At 37.8% G+C, this 23,147-nt stretch overlaps 3 protein-coding genes across 6 annotated transcripts; 1 reads left to right on the forward strand and 2 right to left on the reverse strand.

Annotated features, from left to right (window-relative positions):
* Positions 1 to 99: 99 nt before the first annotated feature.
* LOC107219137 (glucose dehydrogenase [FAD, quinone]-like) lies at positions 100 to 11,948 on the forward strand. Its single transcript, XM_015657234.2, has 13 exons — positions 100 to 634; positions 1,028 to 1,086; positions 7,590 to 7,661; positions 7,838 to 8,037; positions 8,207 to 8,318; positions 8,396 to 8,530; positions 8,623 to 8,735; positions 8,858 to 9,025; positions 9,305 to 9,458; positions 9,741 to 9,901; positions 9,986 to 10,163; positions 10,316 to 10,520; positions 10,625 to 11,948. The coding sequence occupies exons 1-13, from the start codon at positions 600 to 602 to the stop codon at positions 10,827 to 10,829; spliced, it is 1,797 nt and encodes a 598-aa protein (XP_015512720.2). The 5' UTR covers positions 100 to 599; the 3' UTR covers positions 10,830 to 11,948.
* On the reverse strand, positions 3,212 to 7,386 carry LOC107219169 (RAD50-interacting protein 1). 2 transcript variants are annotated; one of them, XM_015657285.2, is made up of 13 exons: positions 7,243 to 7,386; positions 6,894 to 7,067; positions 6,522 to 6,760; positions 6,215 to 6,388; positions 5,917 to 6,051; positions 5,560 to 5,821; positions 5,216 to 5,441; positions 4,848 to 5,013; positions 4,609 to 4,774; positions 4,308 to 4,528; positions 4,067 to 4,232; positions 3,838 to 3,971; positions 3,212 to 3,560 (listed from the first exon to the last, which is right to left on the reverse strand). In XM_015657285.2, exons 2-13 carry the CDS (start codon positions 7,020 to 7,022, stop codon positions 3,383 to 3,385), a joined length of 2,196 nt encoding a protein of 731 aa, XP_015512771.2. In that variant the 5' UTR covers positions 7,023 to 7,067; positions 7,243 to 7,386; the 3' UTR covers positions 3,212 to 3,382. The 2 variants fall into 2 exon arrangements, with proteins under 2 accessions (XP_015512771.2, XP_015512772.2); XM_015657286.2 differs by lacking the exon at positions 7,243 to 7,386 and having other exon boundaries at positions 6,894 to 7,159.
* On the reverse strand, positions 10,905 to 22,242 carry LOC107219171 (forkhead box protein J1-B). Of its 3 annotated transcripts, XM_046740982.1 has the most exons (5): positions 17,105 to 18,750; positions 16,987 to 17,039; positions 15,822 to 16,073; positions 14,966 to 15,144; positions 10,905 to 14,363 (listed from the first exon to the last, which is right to left on the reverse strand). In XM_046740982.1, the coding sequence occupies exons 3-5, from the start codon at positions 16,045 to 16,047 to the stop codon at positions 13,986 to 13,988; spliced, it is 783 nt and encodes a 260-aa protein (XP_046596938.1). In that variant the 5' UTR covers positions 16,048 to 16,073; positions 16,987 to 17,039; positions 17,105 to 18,750; the 3' UTR covers positions 10,905 to 13,985. The 3 variants fall into 3 exon arrangements, with proteins under 3 accessions (XP_046596938.1, XP_015512778.1, XP_046596937.1); XM_015657292.2 differs by lacking the exons at positions 16,987 to 17,039; positions 17,105 to 18,750 and adding an exon at positions 21,869 to 22,242; XM_046740981.1 differs by having other exon boundaries at positions 16,987 to 18,750.
* Positions 22,243 to 23,147: the final 905 nt, after the last annotated feature.

Here is a 23,147-nt window from a genome sequence, read left to right on the forward strand (position 1 = left end):
CTTCCATTTATTCACTGCATAGGTATGAGTAGTTATGCATCAGTGCATTTTTTATAGTATCGCTACCGAACAACGGAGGGTGACGTACCTCGAACCCAGTCACCTGATTGGCTACCCTCAACTGATGGCGGGCTACACGCGCAGCAACTTCACACGACTCAAATAATCGCCACATCTTTCAGCATTCGTCTGTCACCGATCAACTTTGAAAGTTCGTTCGAGCTCCGTAAATCTAGTGCGTGTGGTATTTGCTATACTGTGCAAGTGTAATTGGAGGCCCAAATCCTTTTACTATCGGATTAATCAAAATAGATATTGTGTCGAGGAATGTTGTATCCTGAACTGTGCAAATAGGTCTTTTCACCGTATCAAAAGACGAAATAAATTTTGGTTCAAAAAGAACGTTATTGTGTTTGGTGAAAAACTTTATTATTTGTACGTTTTGTAGTGCGAGGGGAGACATTTTTTGTACTTTTAACATGTCTTGTGTGTGAAGTGAGTGAACCACGGAGCGAACAACGATTTCCAAGCGACGGCCATCTTGCATAAGCTAAGAAACTAGTTTGGACCTGTTGAGACGTAAGGTGCAGGGACCTGTTATGTCGAGTTCGGCGGGTTCGACTTTGCAGGTCAGGTGATACAATGATTTATTTAAAATTTCTTTGACCGGTCAACTTATACGTTACGAATAGTCGTAATTTTTACTTACGTGAATTATGGTAAATACGGTACGTGTCGGTAAATGTAACTACTGGATAAAATTGCAAACTGTACACCTATGTATGCACTCGTATCTAGTATAGTCTTATGCTTTGCACGTCAAGTTTAAAATTGAGTCTTTGTGAAAATTTCATGATTATTTTATAGTCGAAAATTGTCAAACATTCCTACAATCCCAGTTTGAAGCATTTGTCAATGAAGCTAGCGATTAAAATTTACCAATATTAAATTATGCGTGCAATCATGAACATCAACAAGATTTCCAACTTGTCAATAGAGTCGAAACTGATACTAAGATTCTTTGCAGATTGAAGGACAAAAACCGATTGAAGGAACAACGAACATCCTACAAGTATTCTGCGATGGGTAAGTTTTTCCTGCTATAAAATATTTCGACACTCTGCCACTTGATGGACTGACGAAAGTAACAAATTAGTGAGTTTTTCTGAAAGTGCCGTGTCACATTGACGTCACAAACTTCAACCTGGCTAGTTTTTTATATATGATTAGATTTGCCTGCAACTAATGTATCCCAATACTTTGGAATATTGGTCTTTATAAAATGTGTATACCTATACACACACATATATCACGTATATATGTATATATATATCTGAAGTGACAAGAATCTGTACAAAATGGCTACCGTTCAATTGGCGTGATGGCACCACGGTTAATCCAATCCAGTGTATATATATATATATATATCAGTGGTCGTGTTGGTGTCCGCAGCGCCCACTGGTGGCCGCGAGCCAAACTTTTGAAAAGGGCTGAACTGTTTCAAATTTGATTGAATCTTTCACTCGTGAAAGCGGAGATGAGGGCCGTCTAGACCAATGAAAAGCCAGCTGTAAACGAAAAATCCTTTCACGGGTGAAAAGCGCCATCTAGACAAATCAGAAGGCAGCTTTAATCAGATATTTAACACGAAACTTGTAATGTCAAACATCTGTTGCTGCTTTTGCTGTACATACATGGATGAATATCGCGGTTGCCACGTCAGGCGAATATAATAATAAGTCGGGGAATCCCTTGTCAGACAATGTTGAATTGATTTGTTATGTTCGTATTATTTATAATTCAATTCACGAACTTGAATTTGTACGTGCTGACTGATTATAACTCATAGCATTTTTTTGCACTTACCAAGCATGTGTCGAAATTGTATTATTAGAACGAGATAAGATAAGAAAACAGATATTGTACATATTTTAGAAGAAACAATGTTTTCTCTACTTTCGTTCTTCAAAAAAAAAAAACGCATCGAGACAGTGACTGAAGTGTTGGATTACACAGTCGCCGAAGATGCTTTCGAAACATTGGTCGGGAGCAAAAATATCAAGCCGGTGAGATGCGCTCCAGTATTGAACTTGCCGTATTCATCATCTCAAAGTGAACCAGTAACGATAAGGCTAGTCCAAGGCTCATCAGATTCAAAATCTGCCAAGGAAAAAACAGGAACTTGCAGTCAGCCTCTAAAAAAATCAAGCAGCACAGAGGCGCGATATTCTGTTTCAAATGTAACATCACGGAAACAAGAAGCCATATCTGTTCCACAATTTCATGAGGCATCTTCCTTGCGTGCAGAACAATCGCTCAGAACTGATGTCGCTAGGTTGTATCCAGATTTGAAATCTACGGGTACAAAGGGATGTTCTCAAAACGTGCGAACCGATCCTGGGACTCTTTCAAAAAACAAAGAGAAATCCATACACGATATTGCTGATGAAATAAAGTGCGAGATTCAACAGAGAATCATTTTTTCCAGCGTGATAAAAAAAAATTTCGAACAATTCAAAAACAACACTATTAAAGATGTAACAATAATGATGTCAATACTCACCAACTCGTCGAAATTGGACTATAATTTTGACAAAGAATTGAAAGTGCAAAGTGATTATTCCCATGTTACAAAATACATCAAGTTGCAATCATTCAAAGATGTTCAAAAGCATCATGAGAAACTTAACGAACCTACAAAAAGACAACGGGATGATCCAGCGTTTCCTAGTTATTTTAAAAAATTACGCTGCTACAAGGGAAAAAAGAGTGATGTGGTTGACTGTGACTGACGAAACTTATCTGCTAAAAATTTGTTTACACAATTGTTCGTACTTAAAAAACACCACATGCCAAAATTATTCTCTGCCTTTTTATTGATGGTATGAAGTGTTCTGATAGTTTAGAAAAGACTGCAAATATTTAGTTTAAAATCAAGACAATGTATTATGAATTCGCAAAAAAAATTGCATTACTCTATATTTTAGATATTAGAGTGCAATTTTACTATTAGTTGATTCCATATGCGTGAGAGTCGTTTTTGATTTGGAATCTTGCGAACATATTGATTAAATTTGCGGCATACGACTTGCTATTCGAATGACAGAGAGAAAGCTTGATTGTCGTGTGGTCCGAAGTCGTACTATTGTTTGAATACGTTTACTTATGGATAATTGTATTATTTAATAATAGAAAGAAAAAAAAATGTATCTACGCAGAACTTGTTTTATTTTTTTAATGTTTAATATTCATATATAAAAGAAAAATTTTCAAGTTAAATCGCAATTATATTATTGTATACCCAAGGTGTGAGAATATCTAGGCTAAGCTTATTTTTCTTTATCTATTTACAGTGGAAAATTTATTTTCTCCATTTCGTTAGTTATTGCGAACTTATATCAGTTCTGTTTCGTAGTACTGTTATTGCTATGTCTTCTGTCATTTTATAAATTCCAACATCCGCTAGTACTTCAGCTGTATCTTCGTTACCCTCCAATGCTTCTAACAAGAGCATCGCTGAACCTAAAGCCATGTTTAAAAGAATCGTGGCCTCCTTGATCCTGTGCAATATTCATAAATTAATACAATCACAGAATAATACTAGCGCAAATAATAGATTAATAGATCAAAGATTGATGTTTGAAAAAAGTTCAAGTTAAGAATAAGTTTCAAAATAAGAATCTCTACCTTGGCGATTACAGACTATGTAGCTCGCACTTTCAGTATTTCATGGGGATTAAGATTATTAGGCTATTCGGGTCGTTAGCACGTACATCATTACTACAATCTACTGTTTTGGTTTCCGGACATAACTATTGATGGTTTGAGTATACTTACAGCGGAAAGTAAGCTTCTGGCTTGTTTGTATACAAACCAAAGAGCGGAAGGAGATTTCTGACAATATCATATTGTAATTGAGCAGCTCCCCCAGAGTTGAATTGATTGACCACAGCAATCTCCTCTAGCAAATACTGAAGAAAGAAAATGTCGATTACGTTAATCAATTTTGTCATCTTATAGAAAAATCGTGCACAATGTAGCATAATAAGCTAGGTTTGTAACCTACTTGATCGAGTTGCGCCGCAAGATTCTTCCAAGTCTTGTTAAACAACGGTAGTGCAAGAATGTCTTGAAGTGTGTTAAGACGAGCAGCCAGCTCTTGAAACATGGGACAACCACTCGGGGTTACGGATAACGACGCCAATTCTTTTTCTGATTGCATTGCAAACCATCTACAATCAGTAACTAGGATTAGATATTCAGGGTCAAAAACTTTTATTGTTGCAAGTTGATGTATTTGATATTACTTGTCAGTTCTGTACGGTCTGCTTTTAGCTTTCACATCCAGTGCCACAGAGTTGCTTATTTCGTTCACCAACTCGCGTTCCAACCTTTGTAGTAATGCGAGAGCTTCGTCGAATACAGAATCATCTTCGTCCCCAGGATTTTCAGAAGTTTCAGCCAATTTCTCTACAGACAATTCTGTTACATCTGATTGTTTTTTGAAATAGTGAAGCTGCAAGAAGTGCTGAGAACAGAAAAACAAAACTCAAGGTATTTTACTTGTCTGTTCTTGCACCGCTTGTTGCTTTTCACTTCTTCACTTACAACAGTGGCACCCCATTCTTTGAGAACACTAGATACATAGTGCAGTGTATTCAAAATTCGAGGCATGATAGAAGTCAGCGGATCTTCATAATCCTCGTGCAGCAATTGCAGCAATCGAACACGCCAATCGTCCACCAGTTCTAGCTGTAGTTCGAGAAATTGTAACCTATTGGGTGAAAAAATTGATGGATTGTTAAGGAGGATGTAACAAAGCAAGAAAGTTGATATTTATGACTCACCTGTGACCAGGTTGTGGCAGATGACTATATCTATCAGTGATAGTCATTAGAAGAGTGAGAAAAGCTTCCGCACACTCCGTTACTTTCATGTCGTCTATATCTGTACCCATTAATCTTTCCCATGCGGTCTCAGAGCTCAAAATAGCGTCCATTTTTTCCGTTGCATCTGCAATATAATATTCAAGTCACAATATACGTAATATTTAATTTTTAACACACTTTAGACATCTTGCAAGTCGATTCGTTTACACGAAAGTTACCCTGATTCAAATAATAGTACATTAAGAATTCGTTTTACATACTCCATGGAATATAAAAACGTCTAAGAGTAGAAAAATATTGCTCATTGTCGCTAGAGAAATGCTTACATTTCTTCTCCATATTAACCCATTTGACAAAAATCTGTGCTTGAGTTAGTACAAAAACGGTGGCTGGTTGACTAGCTGGATATAACAACGTGTCTCTTAACTCTCTTTCAAAGCCTAGAGCCTCGTCGATTAGATGTGCGAAGAGAGCATCGTCGTACTGCATGTTGGGTAATTCGGAATATAACTTTTCCACAGCAAGTTGGACCAGCCCTCGCATGAATTCGACCTGGATAAATTATTTATGAAAATGGAACAAAGAGAAAATTAACTGTGAGTTTTTTTTCTCACGAGAATCTAGCCTTTGTTTTGTTATTTAAACACATTTGAAGCGAACTTCTAAATACCTTAGCATTGATGTGATCAAGTCCCAAAGAATTTGCGATTGGTTGAACATTCATCCTCACCCATTCGGTGTGATCTCTGATCCATGTAAGTATCTGAGTGAAAAACCACTCAGGTTTGTCCAAACGGTTAGTTTGTTTTGCACCTGTGAAATGGTATATGAATCTACGTCTAAGGGGACGAATCAGCAGTAAGATTGGCAAGCTCACTGGTATAAAATCGGTTAGAAGCGACGAGGTAACCGCAGGTTTCGCTGTTTCTTCTCTATCCGTCAATCTGAGTTAAGGATCAATTTCAGAGTTCATAGGGAAGTTACATGATTTCGAGCTACATCAATTAATTCTTGATGCAAAGGATACGGTAGCTGCAGTTGCAGCAAGTATTCCGTAACTGTGCTGAACCTTGCCATTGCATCTAGCGAAGGAGTAGTCGACAAATTCAAATTGCTGCCACAAAATGGCCATTTCAGTGCCTTCAGAATTTCGTTGTATTCTCTGTAAAATTTCAAGGATTGTAGAAAAGTAAATACCAGGGAGCTGTGTTACCTTGATCGAATAATCGATGATGATTTTGCCTCGATTTTTTTGACCAAGGTAAACATTTAATAATAATAGGTATTCGTGCTGTTTATTCAAACAATAGCTCGCCTGTACTTACGCTGTAAATTTATCTTTGAGATAATTATGCCAAAAGTGGAGAGTGTCGTGTAGATAAGTTACAAGATGATGACAAGTGGACGATTGTAATTGTGAATTTCTTTCCGTCAAGTTAGCGTACAGAGTTATCGTCAGCTTGTCATCCTTTGCTAATAGAGAACCCTCTATTTCATCACTGTAAAATCAATGATTTTTTCAGTTAGTCGACTGTATAAAGTACAAGAATTTGGAAAAGTTGTATTAGTTTATCGAACGTCGAGTATTTTCTCATCGAGTCAGAGTGTTAAAGCTAAAGTATTGTTTTGTACCATATATCCTCGATGGATTTGACCAAGTACAAGTACGACAACGCTCTTTGTAGCTCTTCTATTTTATCAACATTTTCTCGAATCCCATCAATTTTGGAATCCTGCTGAAGCTGTTCAATGAGAACTTGTTCCAAATCATTGCTGATTTTTACCAATTCTTCTATTTCATTGTTTATCTTATCAACTCCTTCTATAGCTGCTTTAACCTTTGACGGAGCCTCCGTTGATGCCAGCGACAGCTTACACATGGCAAAAAAATAAATGAGAATATTAATCAGATATAATTAAATATGTAGCATTTTCTGTTGAATGATTATTTTTTGAATGATTTCGTGAATGAATATTGAAGTAAGATACTCAATTTTGACTCACCGATTTTTCGATGTTATTTCTCTCGTGTTGTAACCGCTCGTGTAGTTGAGGAATTTTTCCAAGGTTTTTTAAATCCGAACCCAATTCGGCGTTGAATTCTTGTATGACTTTGACCTTGATTGGATCCATGATTCTTATCCCAATTATTATCACGTATCATAGCTCGAACTTTGGCTGAAAACGGTATAATTTAGCTTTCGAAAATACCAAGTTACGGTATGTTCGACATATTGGCTTCGTTGACGTTTCACGCATCAGCGAAACATAACCTAACATAACCTAACCTCTGAACTTGAGTTTCATTCTACGTGTAATTAACCTAACCTAACCTAACATAACATAATCTAACCTCCAAATTTACATTCCGACCTATGCCTAATTTAACTTGAAATTTTGCGCTTCATCCAAATCCGTCGAATATCGATGATTAGTTCACATTGTTTTATACAGTTTTATTAAGCACCTTAAATGATGCGATGCAAATTTACTTTTAAAAATTTCACTCACGGTGACAGTTTTTAGGACATGCGTGCAAAGATTGGAGCCAATTATAACATATATTTACAGTTTATGGCGAGAGAGCATTGAACTGTTTTGACACTTGTTTTTTCGAAATGATTTTCATACTCAAGTACTCCGTTTTTATTATTTACGGAATTTTGATATTTTTTTTTGTAAATTATCTCAAATTTGCAGATATTTATGATAAATACTTCAACTGGTCCTACAATGATATGGAGAATTCAAAACTCTATGATTATGTTATCGGTAAGTTCTTTCTTTCTGCTGTTTCAATCAGAAAGGAATTCTGAAAACATTTATTTAGTTTCTTAGTTTACACAGAATATCTCCTCTTTTATTTATCACAATTTGATTATCCGTCCTCCCAGAGCTCGAGTTCTTTTGCCATATGCATTATTCCAACGATTCTTTAAACATTTCAGTCGGTGCTGGCAGTGCTGGGTCTGTAATAGCTGCCAGATTGTCCAAAGCTGGGGAGAAAACTTTGCTATTGGAAGCAGGTGGTGCAGTTCCTCCATTCTTGAATATCCCTGTACTAACTCCGTTATTGCAACAGTCTGTCTTTGACTGGCAGCATGTGACCGTTCCACAAAAACATGCTTGCAAAGGACTAATCAATAATGTACTCTTCCTTCAGTCGTGGTCAATTGATTCTTTCTCCTCTTCTCCTCGGAATACTTTATTCTGACACTTGGTTTACTTGTTATATATCATTCGATTCTTAAATATCGTGTTCAGAATTGTCAGAATATTTGTTAATTAAATATTGGATACATGGAATTATATTACAGCAAAGCAAGTGGCCGATGGGAAAAATCTTAGGAGGATCGGGTAGACTAAATTATATGGCTTACGTTCGTGGTCACATCGCTGATTACACTAATTGGTGCCCCGATCTTGAGGGTAAAAACTTATCACTGTGACTTTATTTTACGTGAAAAATAATTAAATAATCCTGATGAACTTTTCAATCACCGCAGAGTCCGTAGACAAAGAAACCAGTTCTTTGAATGTACATTGTGATAATTGGTATACTGATTTGTCGGACGCTATATTGAACGGAGCTGCAGAACTGGGACAAAACGTTGGAAATATAAACAGAGATCTAAACATTGGTTAGAACCGTTGAATACTAAAGAAAACAGAAAAGAAAATGGTGCTTATTCTACTTACTGGTTGCTTTTTTTTTTCTTCATCTTTAAATCAGGATTCATGAAAGTGGAATTGACCTCAAAGGATGGAGAGAGATGGAGTACCGACAGATTGTTACACAGGGATATTGAAAAATTAACTGTCATCGCTAATGCTCATGTTAATAAGGTGATGAGACACCATTTACATCAAACTAAAAAGTATCTTTGAACAGTTGATAGCCATTTTGCTCAATGTCAACATCCTAATCATCGATATCGCATGTAATCATTTAAATTTCATTCCTAAAGGTTTTATTGAAAGAAAAGAAAGCCGTTGGAGTTGAATTTGAGAAACTGGGTACTCAGCTAAAAGCCTTCGCCACAAAGGGGGTCATACTCTGCGCAGGAGCAGTTGGCACTCCAAAGCTATTGATGCTGTCTGGAATAGGTCCGAGAGACCATCTTAAAGGTCTAAAGGTTACCGTTGGTTCAATTGCTTGTCAAATTTATTCACTCATCTACTCCAAATGTAGTCAAATCAGATTTCTATTCTCTCAAATCACTTGATGTGAAAAACAATACAGCATTATTCGGTAACGCTGCTCTTCATCAAGCGAACAATTATCCACTTCAAATAGAGTACCTTATTCCCTACAATTTCCATGTTGATCCTTACTTAATGCTCTGGAGTATCTCATCATTGAGGAAATGTAGAGAATATTATTGCAAATACAATTTCAACCATTTGTAACACAGATCAAGGTAGTGCAAAATTTACCCGTGGGTCAGAATTTGGTGGATCATATTCTTACTGGTCTCGATTTGGTCGTGCTCAATACAACCTTACCACTGAACATATTGAATGTTCTAAATCCTCTGTCAGCATTCAACTACTTCTTTCACGGCAAAGGTATATATCAGTATGTGACATTGAAGTATTGCTTGTACATGTTAATTGAAACCATGCGCAAATGTTAATCGGTTTTTGAAAAACAAAGTCAGTAGCGTTTGTTTTCACATCTTCCACTCCAAAGGTCTCACCTGAGTATTGGAGTATGATAGAGGTAACAACTTATAATCAGAACTGATTTAAGTGGTGGAAGTTCTGAAAGTAAATAATCAGTTCGTTTCTCAAGCAGGACTGGAAGAGTCTCGTTTGCGTAGCAAATGAAACTGTGAACTATTCTTCCAGGGCCGTGGACATCAGCGGGTATCGAAGTTGTCGGTACATTGCACAGTACTAAATCAAATCGAAAACTAGATCCTCCAGATATACAATTGATGGTAATGCCAGTTGGAATATCTCAAGACGGTGGTATAGCATTGAGAAAAATCATGGGCATATCAGACGAGGTAAATTATCCCTGCGAGGTTATTCTTTCAATTTCTTGAGAAATATTTGTAGGGTTACAGCGCTGAAAAGTTTCTCTTGTTCAGGTATTTCGTGATTATTTTTCTCCACTGACTCACGAAACAGCTGTCAGCATATTACCGGTTTTATTACATCCAAAAAGTTCCGGGGAGATCAGATTACAAAGTTCTGATCCAGCTGCTCCCCCCATTATCGATCCAAAGTATCTTTCCGTTCAGGAAGACGTGGAAGTTCTAATAGACGGTGATTATAATATTTTTCAATCTTCGTGGATGCTGATTAAAGAATGATCTTCTAAGATTCTCGATTTTTTATCATTTCATAAGTCTCTTTAAACTATTTTTGTTTGTAGACATATGATTCCGATTGTGTCGAGATCTCTTGTGTCGTTTTAGGTATACAATTCGTGAAAAAATTGATCAGAACAAGAGCGATGCAAAAACTGGGCGCGACTCTTTACACAAAACATTACCCAAGCTGCAAGGAATTTTCATTTGACACTTCAGAATATTGGGAATGTTACGTCAGACATGTCACTTTGACATCTTATCATCCTGCAGGAACCTGTCGTATTGGTAGCGTTGTAGATGAATTTTTCAGGTGCGTTGAGGTTGAAGAAACTTTATTCATCAGGATCGATTAATCTTACTAATTATATGTCATTGAATGACAGTGCGTTAGTGAATCAAAGTTGTATTTTTCAGGGTCTATAGTACTGAAAATCTCTACGTAGTTGATGCGTCGGTACTTCCAGTATTACCAAGTGGCAATATCAATGCCGTAGTTGTAATGTGCGCCGAAAAAGCAGCTCGATTATTGATTAACAAAAAGTTTCTGAAGCAGAGATCGCAGTGTCATATGACAGATTTTATGCAATACTTATTCTACGCGTCTCAGGTCAAGAACTGAATCTTAGATAGTTTTATTAATTTTTAGGAATCAACATGCAACTGTAAATATTATAATAATGACAGCTATAATCAATTCACTTCTACATTTTGTATATTATATTCTCATCAGATACATGGTGGAAATTGTTAACATACCGCATTGAGCACTTTTACAATAATAATAATAATAATAATAATAATAATAATAATATTAATAATATTAATAATAATTCATTATCGTAAAATTACAACGTAAATATTACAACCTGCACCTTTAGTGGTGATTTCGTTATTTTTCTTCAATACACCTACACCCATAGTGTGTCTATTGTATTACGGAGACAAATGATTTGATTTATCGTGTTGCCAAACATCGAACTTGTCAAAGATTGAAACACGTTTGTGTCATTACGATAATACAATGCTTGCAGCATAATGACTTTTCTTTTGAGCGCAATATTTTCACTAGATTCCAAGACGGATTGCATATAGAATAGTTATTTTTGATAAATATAGTAAAAATTCTTATCCGAATCTCTTCATTAATATTGCTTTTTCAAGTGGGTTTAATACGATGATATTGAATATACAGTATTGCCTTTTTAAGAATTGAAGAAAATTATCGTACGTGATAATGGAGACTCAAGGAACGAGAGACAAATAAATTCCTCAAAAATATAAATCATGCAGGTGTTGAATACCCAAGGGTCGATAATCCACATACTATAATATATATATATATTAAAAATGTTTAGTATATTAAAAAGAAAATTCAGTTGACCAGAAATTAATTCTAAAATATTATACTACGCAATAATTATTATTACATTGTCAAATTGCTATATAGATTATAAGGCCACTAAGTAATTATTAAATGATTTCTTTCTATTCTTTTTCTTTTATTTTCTTTTTCTTTTTTCCTTCATTTGGTTCACATTATTTTCAAGGCATAAAATGGCACACGTTACATTGTAGGGATATACGTATAATATAGTATAATAGTAAAATGTACGTTAATTTATCCTGTTTGTTAATTAAGTACAATCTTTGATCTCAAATGACTGCAATATTATTCTTAAATATTAATTTATAAATATTTTTATCGCTGGACGGATTCTTAAAGGCGTGAACTAGAGCGCAAAAACACACACCAATTCAAATAATATCACACCAATGTTATCGCTTCAATGAAATTATTACCTATACATGTATATTATACATCTATAATTAAAAACATAAAATTCATTGTCATTATTATTCTTACTATTATTATTATTAATATATTGTATGTATGAAGGTATTTGTATATATTCTCTTATCTACAATAATTATTTGGATGTTGAAAATGATTATTGAGCAGATCTAGTTTGTATGACATGAAATTTCAATTCGAACGTGTTCAATCGTTAATTATTATCAATCTTCGTATTTTTCTTTTTCGCTTTCATTTTGCACTTGAATCTCAAACTTGAAAGAACAAAAAATTAATAAATTAAATCAAGTGATTAATTATATTCACTTTATCGAACAGGTTTACACATTTTACATATATACCAAGGTATGTGTATTGTGTATACATATACTGCTGGTTACATTAACAACGATCAAATATATTATCTAATAATACTTGATAATATGAGCTGGTTACACATTTTCAACATCCAACTCTATACATGTGATATATTCAAATTCTTTTGAAAATATTTTGCAAAAAATGGGAGGGGCTGAGATCCTACAAAATATTCAGACAACTTTTTCTTTTTCCCTCACTAGTTTTTTCTTCATCTTCTTCCACGTTGTCGAATAGTCGTTAATATTTGAGCATCATTTATCTGACATTACATTCCTATAGAAGCAAATCTTTTCTTTTTTTTACAAAACTAACACATCAACCACCTGTTATTAGCATATTTCTCTCACCAATCAATAATTCATTAATTTCAAATCTAACGTAAGTGATTAATATTAAAATCGTATTGAGCTTTTATTAATTAATTCATACTTTAGAGGGTTCTTTTTTAATTTCAATAACATAGAGTACACAGCGAATGTTCATTCCGATTATAAGGCATATTACACTTCTATGCTACATGCTATTTTAATAACTGTGATATCTACATAACAGTTATTCATGCAAGTGTAGCGAATTTCATTATATCTATATTGATAAATGCAAAAACCATGTCTTATCGTTTCTTGGACGGATTTCATTGCTTGAATTTGAGTTTTTTTTCCGCGTATTGTTTGGGTCAGTTCTACTGCAGTATGCCTAATTGTATGTACACTAATTAAAGTAAGAAAAAAATTCTATGGAAATAACTAAAGACTGTTGTTATTAAATTCTCTTTGCAAAATTTGTTAATATTTGATGAAAATAGTTTGAAATTTTCAGCTTCATCACCGGACATCACTTTAGATGTTACGCAATATTTAAGTATACACACCGGGACAATCTTTTGAAACTTGAAGATCAACCGCACATGCACCAAATAATTCAATCTCATTGGTCGGCAAAATCTTCCCGCAGCGATATTCTTGTCTACGATGCAGACGGGCCAACGTACGCAAAATATGAACATACGCTTGAATTTTCAAAGAGCATAAGCATTAAATTCCGACCGTTCTTCGAAAAATCAACTTTCCGACTCGACGTGAAATGCTTCGCAAACCTTTCTGAGTCACTACCACAATTATGTGAGATTCTAACCTCGAAAATTCGTATCAACTACATCGCCGCCAGAAACAGTTTGACGGCTGAATCTCGGGATGGCCAGCCTGCACGAACAAACTCGCGTATGCACATTTGATTTTCAAGTTTCAAGAGATTGTCGCGGTATAAAATGTACGTCGAAATTCCTCTCATTCGCGAATATACAATTTACCTGTGCAAATCACTCGAAGGATCGTCGTGCATATTAAAGTTGGATACAAAAAGGTTGTCTGAATATTTAATGCTATACATGAGCAAACGGTTATAATTAATGTTTTCAGCGTAAATTTACCGCGGGATATTTCTTGAACGATACATCGTATACACCGGGTTATTTCTCGGTAATTTCGAGGAGTCAATCCCCCTGCATTTCGGCAAGTGAGACAACCGTCAAGGAAATAACCCGATACAATAATTGTATGGAGAAGGAAAGAAGTAAGAGGCAAAGAAGAAGAAATATGATGCTTACAAGGAATCTAGTAGAGAGTCGAGAAGATCAAGCTGATTCTCGTCCCAGCCGACGGTTGCGATCAAAAGTCCTGTGAGGTCATCCTCGCTCAGACTGACTTGTGTCGATTCGGGGACTTCCGGCAGGCTGTCTGGAATTGGGGGTGAAACGCTGCTCGGTGGAGTTTCGTACAAGGCTACAGGTGTCAAATTTGTGGTTGGTGCCGCCGTTTTAGTCGTGCTATTTCGGCGGGACGAGACCCGCCTTCGGGAACGTCTTCCTTCCTCTAATCTCTCAAGATCCAATTTCCAAAAACCTCCTTTACCCGGCTCGTCCTTTGATCGTGGCAGCTTCACGAAACACTTGTTCAACGATAGATTATGGCGGATTGAGTTCTGCGAAAACAAACAACAAACTTTCAATTGCTCCAATATATCTTAATGTAGTTCTCTCATAGGTATGGTTATCTTAAGATGATGTTATCGTCAGTCTTTTCATATTCATAGTCAGGTTCATATATCGGTCGTTCTGACTGTTACTTACGCTTACGCATCACTGACGTAAAAAGACAATGATAGCGTCATTCTAACATACAGTGACGAATACGAATCTTTAAAAAAAGTTTTATTTTACGCAACAATTATGATGTCAGAAATTGTATTCCTGTAATTCGATCACCACTTATTTCAGAAATCCATTTCCTGCCGTTATCCTAGCATGGAAATAAAAGATTTTGGATGTTTTAGTTCGGCATTGCATGTAAAATTGCGCTATCAGCATCTTTTTTGCATTAGGGATGCGCAAGTATATTTAACAGTAAAAACAAGTGATATTTCACTTGGTCGGTAAACACTGACTGCAGCATCCTCTCAATAACAAGTTTTTCTCAATTTTGAACATTCTAGAAATCCGAGCAACTGCTTTCCGTCATCATTTGATTGGGATGAATTCCAGAAGCGAATGGACAAGATCGACAAGATAATATTGACATACGAACCTGCCACGCGGGATCGGCATGCTTGTAGTACGTGAAGTTTTCTCTTATCCATCTGTAGATACTCGATAGTGTCAGTTTGTTATTATTAGCCCTCATCGCCAAGCAAATTAATGTTGCGTATGAGAAGGGAGGTTTAGCATCCGAGTCGAGACGGTACTTTTCCGCATTTTCAGCCAGGTCTGAAACGAAACACATATATCTCTTCTATAGCGTGATGCATATTTCAGTTTCAACCTGAGTTGTACCAATTTTCGTCGAAACTCATAATCACGGATTATGAAGAGAAGTTAACACTATTGTTAAGATATATTTTATTGCGTTTTATGAGCGCATACAATTTCCATATGCACCCGTCAAGAGCGATTTTGAAGTTTCACAGGTTTAACGGTGACTTTCTGTACCACGTTTGTATGAGAATTCGAAATAGAGTCTTGTGGATTTATCTGGAAATTGCCAATTTCACAGTCTTGATACCGAGTTGAAGTTCGTGACCGTGTAGATACTATGATTTTTTGATTTCGTTGGATGGCGGTGAGGGTTGGAACGATGCACATTAAGCAATCAATTTTATTTTCTGCACGACGTTTCAAACTTAAAAAACACTGTAAAGTATTTAGATGCAATAGAGATAAATAATTACCTAGCTGTGCAATATTCTTAACGTGACAGTTAGTGAACAAGTGTAAGTCATATAACAATGTGTTATTATTTATGTTAAAGAAACCTGATGATGATAGGCGGGGCCTGCCGAAACACCGTACAGAAAATAAAATTGATTGCTTGAAGCGCATCATTCCAACCCTGACCGCCATCTCACGAAATCAAATATTCATAAGGCTTGATAATCTTTGCATACCTAGCTCAGCTTTAAGCAATGGTGACATTTTCTTTGGTGCATGCTGAGCGATCGGAGGAGGCGAAGGCGAGCATGGTGGAGTCGGTAGATTTGAGGCACTTGTGATGTCGAGTGATTGTAGCCAGGAAAGGCTCGTGAGCTCTGCCTCTACTCCGTAGCTCTCCGTATCCATATTTTCTGACAGTGATCCTTCATCCGAAAGGCCTTCGATAATGTCAATTCTCATTTTTACCGTGTCATATCAGTGTCGGCCTGTACAGACACACAAAATCTTCACATTAATCCCGGGCTCAGGTAGTGACGAAAGTACTGATGGTTAAATTATAACGATCTATACTTATGACACAAACTTTTTTTCTAGTTACATCTCGATGTTATTCCAAGCAGAGAGTGAAACCCCAGAAAAATCCGAAGCTTTTCGTATAGGATAAAGATAAAATAGGTACATTGTAAATTACTTTGCCGATTCGTTTAATATCTTTGAAGCTACGAATAAGAGGGCAATGATACCTCAGCCTGACCAACGTTCTTTATTCAGACTGATCAGGATCGTATGCTTGACGAGAAATTGAATGCGGTTAATTATCGTTAATTAATATCAAATTAACAACTAGATATCTAAAATCAACGTTATTACAGCTCTTTATCTTCGAACCTCCATTATATTTAGGTTTCTATTCGATCACGAGAGTGCATTCGCAATCGAGACGTAAACTATGCATAGATACATACAACGAATTTACAGAAAGTGTACCTTATACTTAGAACGGCAACGGATATTTAACCCCGTCAATAAAACGAGTTCTATTACGCGTACAGAACCGTCACAAAACGCATGCCCCGGTTACACGTAACACGTGAATTGAAATTAATTTTATATACTGTAGTACTGCGATTCTAACGTCGGTAGAATGGTCAATTATTCAATTCGAACTTAAAGTACCAACTCCTTGCACAGCGCAAAAAGACCCCGATCTCCTTTACACTCAATGTATTACCGGACTGTTACAATCGCATCACGTCTACAGAACGATATAATGCGTGTTTTCGAGCATTACAAGCATGTATCAAAATTAGAGAAACAGATCGCGATGCGGTCGACGCCTTTTTGCGAAGCGCGAAAACTACCATAAGAAAAAATAAAAAGAAAAAAAAACTTACTCACCGAATCAAAAGTCCTCGTCGGACTTGATCAGCACACCGTGATGAATGACCGATCTGAGAACCGATCTGACGAATAAAAACGCATCCGATTCTCCAGTGGTGACGTACGAGAGACTTACTTAGACGCGCAACTCGCGATGGACGCGGCTCCCAGATCACGCGGTATCGCCGACTCAAACGGAACTCCCGCGCGCAACCCTCACGGCTTCTACCGTTACCCGCACCTATTTGTGCGCGCGTGCGATGGACAGGTGCGCGAGACCAGGAGCTGCCCTAGCCCTGCCTTCCTGCTTTCGTCGCAGGTGGACCTTTCGCCATCCGACCACCCGTCACCCTCAGCCATAATTTCCCAACCCCGAGTTATCCCTACCGGAAGTTCCGTTGCTCGTGCCCCGATTCCGAGCGTAACGTTGAGCCTTAGTCCATTCTCAACGAGGTGAACGACGAATTCGAACTTCGAACGTTTTTGAATTTTATTTTTTCAAACAAAGACGGAAGGTATAGATGTTAATGCTTTCACTAAGATTTGAGAGTGACAAAGACAGGCACCAGGCTGAAGTTTGTAACGTTACTGTAATGATGCATGTTTAGTAAAAACTGTTATTTTGCAACTTTAGGATTACCTGAAGTTTAGCAAACTGTTAATCAACAAACTGAGATTTTGTAAACTAAACTTCTTCTGTTATTCCAAAGGTGAGAAACAGTAATTTTTTGTTTCAATGTTTCGATACGTTAACGTTACTAACTTCAGCCTCGAGATTAATCTGCCTGTCTTCGATCTGTGAACATTTTGGAGAAAACTGCAAAGTGTCTTTTACTTGCATTCACTCTTGGAATAAATTTTTCTACGATCATCACGAACCGGCTTTGAGTAGGTGACTAATTATAGTCGATATCACACATGCAGTCGAGTGTGCAATTAGCATTGCATGAGCTGAAAGTGTGCTTGAGGCAATTTGGAGGTCCGATTTCGAACTTGATCTTTAAAATCGTAGCTGTAAATGGTTTCGAGCTATATAAGATACCCTTAAACGATGTTATATCGTATGCAGATGGAAGTTGGATAAATCGAAGGTCGCGATGAAATTTGAATTTCGAACGTTGATTCTCTAGTCGTTTCTTCCAGATATATCAGGAGATCGATGAAAGAAGTGTCATTGAACCGTCTCTGCGGCATTTCTTATCTCAACGAACTCGGATAGGACTTAATAGCTTTAGTTTTTCCAAGATTCCCGATAAACTTGAGCATTATAAATTGCGCAGTAGGCATTTCTAATTTTTTACCCTAAAAAAATCTGGACTGATCCACTTTGATATTATCGCGTAAAAACAGCGAAACGAAACAGCCTGCGCAGCAGCAACTGCACGAATGGTGTTACAGCGTTCCAAATATAAAACAAAAGTACGTGAAAATGAGGGGGTGCATAACATAAAGTGTTAAAACAAGAAATCCTGCGTGCTGCGTTGATACGTCTTAAAGGTCGGCGCACAGGGTTGGCAAAGGTTGGCAGGGTTTGTTCAAGGGGTTGGCAGTATAGCGGAAAACTCCTCCTGTGGGTCGATGCCGGTACCGAAAGAAAGGAGTCAGGCAAGGCTGCTGACTGACAATGAGTTCCCCTTTGCTCTTCGTGTCCAATTTTCGTATTCCCATAATTTATTTGTCCTATTCAGAGTCATTCGAACGTTCAGCCGTCTCTCAGAAATAAAATAAAAAATGAAAATTACCGAATCACATCTTTTTTCAATTACAAAAAAGTGCAAAAGATGTGTGCAGAACAATCAATGATCAGGTTTAAAAATTTTCTACAGTTTTTCTAGCATTTTATTCTACCGCGTGAATTAATTTCGAATTATAAACTACTGACGCGTTTATCACGCGAAAAATCGTTTAAAAAGCGTTTCTATAATTGTACAATCAATTGGCCGAATCTCATTTTATCTGCACGTATGGGTACGCTTTTTTTGGATTTCACAAACTTTAGTAATCCTGCAGATCTTCGCAAAACGTGCGATTCGCCATCTGTTTTGACTGTGGTATCAAACCATGATTAGTAATGAGAAAAAAAAGGCATATCTCGGTTCACGGTACTGCGGCATTCATGCGTGCAAAACTCGGTAGAAAAAATTTGAATAACAAGTCTGCGAGACACTGTATAAGTCATACAAGTGAGAGTACATGGCAGTAGTAATAGTCATTTATTCTAGTATAATAATATGAACGTGCTGAACTGGCGTGTTTAAACTTGTCTCACAAATATAGACATGGTATTTACGATGTGCGAGTATGAAGGAAAAATGAACACGTTTTACTGATAAACATAACGACATTTTCGTCTGTTCTCAATGGTACAGAAGGAGAAAAAATAGTTCCTCAGCTCATGTATCATTCGGAAAAATGTAATATTTACTATGCGCTCATGAATTGGTATGCTGAATTGGTACTTTGCTCGGTATACTGTAATGATTATAATTTAGTAACGTTGGCATGACGAGATATCAGGGAAAAAATCATTATTGCGTAATTTTAAAATGACTTTCACGAAGTTGGTTTACTAAATTTCAGACATTCCTAGAGTTGCGTAGTAAAGATTTTTCCTCAACATGCATCGTTACAGTAACGATGCTAACTTCATCTTTATCATTGATGATGGTACATAGGTACTGTATAATCCCGGTATTCGTAGACGCGTGATTAATTTTCGGCAGTTTCATCGTACTCTTGATTCCATTTTACTTAACCTTCACATTTGCGCTTCTGCATTGATATTGATCAATTTCTCCATTTGATTATGTATTTTTGAATATGAAGTTGCCATTCATGCCTTTTTGGATACTTCTGAAACGGTGATCGAGAGGATCGAGAATATTGCGCGAAGAAAAGAACGTCGGTAAAATCGACTGGCGCTCAATCGATAAATTTTGAAAATTTCCACGGTACTTGAGAGCGTATTAAGGAAAGTCGATTAGGTAAAGCCGCTTAGTGCTGCAGCAGCAGCACAGGTGAAAAGGTACCATTTGGTACTGTGCAGGGGTCCCGGTATCTGTTTGTTCAAAGGGGTGCGAGGCATAAGGGCTCGAAGGCTTTGAGTCTTTGGGGGTGAGTGGCTATTTTGTCCGGCAGAAACGGCCGGATCGTTCGCGGGTTGGCCAGGCCGCGTGTCCGTCTGTCAGTTCGACACCAACACAACTTGACACACACTGCCGTCGAGGTATATATAGAGAACGATCAATAATCTCCTGGGAACATCCCCCTGTGCCCAGTTCTGTAGCACCTGCCAGGGTTGCGTCAGGTTGACTCATTGTGCCGGTAGTAATTGAACAGGTTCTTTTCAATCGGTTGCTATTTCTCATCCACTTATAAGGTACCATCGATTTATCGAAATGAGGATTTCACTACCCCCTTGAACTTTCAGCATGTTCGATCGTTTCCAGGCTTCGTCAAATTTTCGGATTCGTATTTCGATTCGATTCTCGGTTCGAGGATCGTTTGGGTAGGAAAAAAAAGCTCATTTTTTCTGGGGTTCAAGCGGCACATCTGGAGTATATGTACCTGCTTGCAAGCACGTCGAGGTGATCATCGGGGACCTGAGAACTGCTATAGGTCAAACTGACTCGGATACGTGGACGTATTTCACTGGGCTGTGAAGTCCACGTAGGTATATGCATGCATACCTCTACAGTCTCTGACGTATTACGTACGCATCACATATACTTAACCGTGCCAATGACGAACCGAATCGTAGGTAGGTACACGACGCAAGCTTCTGGGAAGTAGATTTGCAACGCGGCAAGGCCGGTCACGAGTTTTACGGTGATTAAAGGGTTGGCGGAATTGATAACGGTGGATGATTCAACCTTATTTTTAATCCGATCATTTCGAAGAAATTTTTAATTGATGGAAATTTATGACTAAACTATGGCGGGGAATTTCACAAACACGAACGATTGTGATCTGTTGCGAGTCGTTGAAAAAATATGATTAGATTTGAAATTTTACTACATCTTCATTAATTTTGTAATTTCATTACTTTTATAATAAACCATAGAATAGTTTTGTTTCCATATTCAAAACCAAATGAACAATTATAATTGTACAACTTTCTTGAGGTAAGGAAATTGAATTGTCTATGACGCAAATTAGGTATATGAAGCAACACCTTGACGGTGAAAAGTGGGTGCTGATTCTTCCTGAAATTTGGGAATATAGTTGATCCTTGATTCGTCAAAGCAATCCTTATACGAGCTTCGATGACTCGTCTTACCAAATTGATGAGAAATCATCGGTATTTTTACAAAATTGTAAATCGATACAAAAGATTTTCGTTTTTATCAGGCGGGGGATGAATTTCAAAATTGTTATTCTACATTTTCACTTTTCGTGTTCAGTGATTGTTGACTACATATCAACGACTTCTGTTATATAAATTTGCAAAGGTTTCTTACTCTGTACGCCCTTCAGAGCGTAATGGGTCTGTCTAACCGACCGATAATGGAGATATCGAGGTGATGAGAAAGTGTGCCGGACATTGAGGATGATTACAATTTATTTGTCTACTATATGACCTATTAGTGCGATAGTGTGATACCGGCATCGTTGAACACGAATGTGCAACAATTGATCATGCAAATGAATAAGTGGCGTCATTGATGTGCGAGGTTGACGTTGACGTCAACCGATTAAAAGATCAAGGACCCTTTGGAGCGGAAAGAAATGATCCGATCCCCCCATCGCGTGACGGTCGGTTGATCAAATCTCCCCTTCTTTATCCTCTCATCGTTAGAAATTGAAAGTAAAAAGTGCACAGCAACGAGCCGAGTAAGGCTGTTAATATGATCGAGTCGATGAAAAATCTAACGACTGTAATTTTCATCCGCTCACTCACCTTCGGACAGCGAGCGCGATCCTCGCGGAGCAAAACCAACACCCTCGGTGGTCTGACACACCAGCGGAATACCAAAGATGATCCTCTGGGTCCAGGATCGATATCTGTAAAGCGCGTAATTCACACGCACCACTTCTTCTTCACCCTCTGGGTGGTTTTAATCTATTCTTACTGCTAAGTTTTACTCTGTGCAGTTTGTTCTCACGCAGACAACGCGATAAGGGCGTTTTGCCTGCAGGCTGCTTATTCGACTCGCGAATACCGCGGCGAGCAACGGAACGACGACAGCGTTCTACGCTTCTTCTGGTTCACCGCTTCGCGCACCTCAATGAATCGGCGGGCGGCGGTCCCCTTGGGACCAGCGAACCTACCACCTCCTGCCTCCTGCCTCTCGTCCGGCCGCCATCTTCTTACTTGGCGGCGGTGGCGGCAGGTGTATAGCTACGGTGAATATTGATTGGAATTCTGTCACCCTGTTCGCCGGCGCTACCTGCAGCATACGCCGCGATCATGTCTCCTCCTCCAGCCTCGACGCAGCTGTACCCGCAGTTTTCCTCCTTTCCTTCCTTCCTTCCTTCCTACCTTCCTGTCTTCCTGTCTTCCTCCGATTCGTTTTTTTCCTTTTTCGTTCCCCCTGTCGCTCTGCCTCTCCTCTTCCTCCTCTTCTTTGCATTCAATTCTCCAGGTAATTGCTAATTCCACAGTGTCATTGTCATCCGCTATCTAGTCCTCCGATTGACTCCTGGTTGGTTTGTTGGTTGGTTGGTTGGTCAGTTGGTTCGTTCGTAGGTTGATCTAATACACCTTTGTTACGAGCGGCCGTCGACGCTATGCGGGTACGACGAGGCGTTCACCCTGCCTGCCTACCTCTCGCTTGCTTTGTTATTTTTTCGTCATATGGGTACATACATACGATCCGACGTAGTTCCGCACAGCATATCTGTACACATGAGTGCGATGCATGTATAATTCTAAATTTGAATATCACGAACAGCAACCGACGCTTGTATCTGTATCGAATGTGACATGAGATGGCTTGTAAATTATTGAAACGATTGATTATTTTCTACGCCTATATACCTCACGCTCGGCGGCGGTGGCGGGGATTTCCCAAGATTGAACCAAAGCGTCTCGCCGCCGATCCATCATTATATTTCGCTAAGTGCAGGGTATTGTTTTCAGTTCATTACGGGTATTGATACATTTTACGGATTTTTCTAAAAGATATCCTAGTATTTATTTTTCAAGAGGGTCGTTCGGCCATCTCTTTCGAAAAAAT

The sequence above is a fragment of the Neodiprion lecontei genome, chromosome 5, assembly GCF_021901455.1.
Source record: "Neodiprion lecontei isolate iyNeoLeco1 chromosome 5, iyNeoLeco1.1, whole genome shotgun sequence".
NCBI classification, from domain to species: Eukaryota; Metazoa; Arthropoda; class Insecta; order Hymenoptera; family Diprionidae; genus Neodiprion; species Neodiprion lecontei.

Excerpts from the sequence above, each read along its gene's own strand:
- LOC107219137 (XM_015657234.2), top strand. The coding sequence starts at position 600 with ATGTCGAGTTCGGCGGGTTCGACTTTGCAGGTCAG. Across the intron at positions 8,038-8,206 it reads GCAAAGGACTAATCAATAAT|CAAAGCAAGTGGCCGATGGG; the intron begins GTACTCTTCCTT and ends ATTATATTACAG. Across the intron at positions 9,902-9,985 it reads TCATGGGCATATCAGACGAG|GTATTTCGTGATTATTTTTC; the intron begins GTAAATTATCCC and ends TCTCTTGTTCAG.
- LOC107219169 (XM_015657285.2), bottom strand. The coding sequence starts at position 7,022 with ATGGATCCAATCAAGGTCAAAGTCATACAAGAATTCAACGCCGAATTG. Across the intron at positions 5,442-5,559 it reads TTGATCACATCAATGCTAAG|GTCGAATTCATGCGAGGGCT; the intron begins GTATTTAGAAGT and ends TAATTTATCCAG. Across the intron at positions 4,775-4,847 it reads CTGCCACAACCTGGTCACAG|GTTACAATTTCTCGAACTAC; the intron begins GTGAGTCATAAA and ends TTCACCCAATAG.
- LOC107219171 (XM_015657292.2), bottom strand. The coding sequence starts at position 16,047 with ATGAGAATTGACATTATCGAAGGCCTTTCGGATGAAGGATCACTGTCA. Across the intron at positions 15,145-15,821 it reads ATTGCTTAAAGCTGAGCTAG|ACCTGGCTGAAAATGCGGAA; the intron begins GTATGCAAAGAT and ends GTTTCGTTTCAG. Across the intron at positions 14,364-14,965 it reads ATGCCGATCCCGCGTGGCAG|AACTCAATCCGCCATAATCT; the intron begins GTTCGTATGTCA and ends TTGTTTTCGCAG.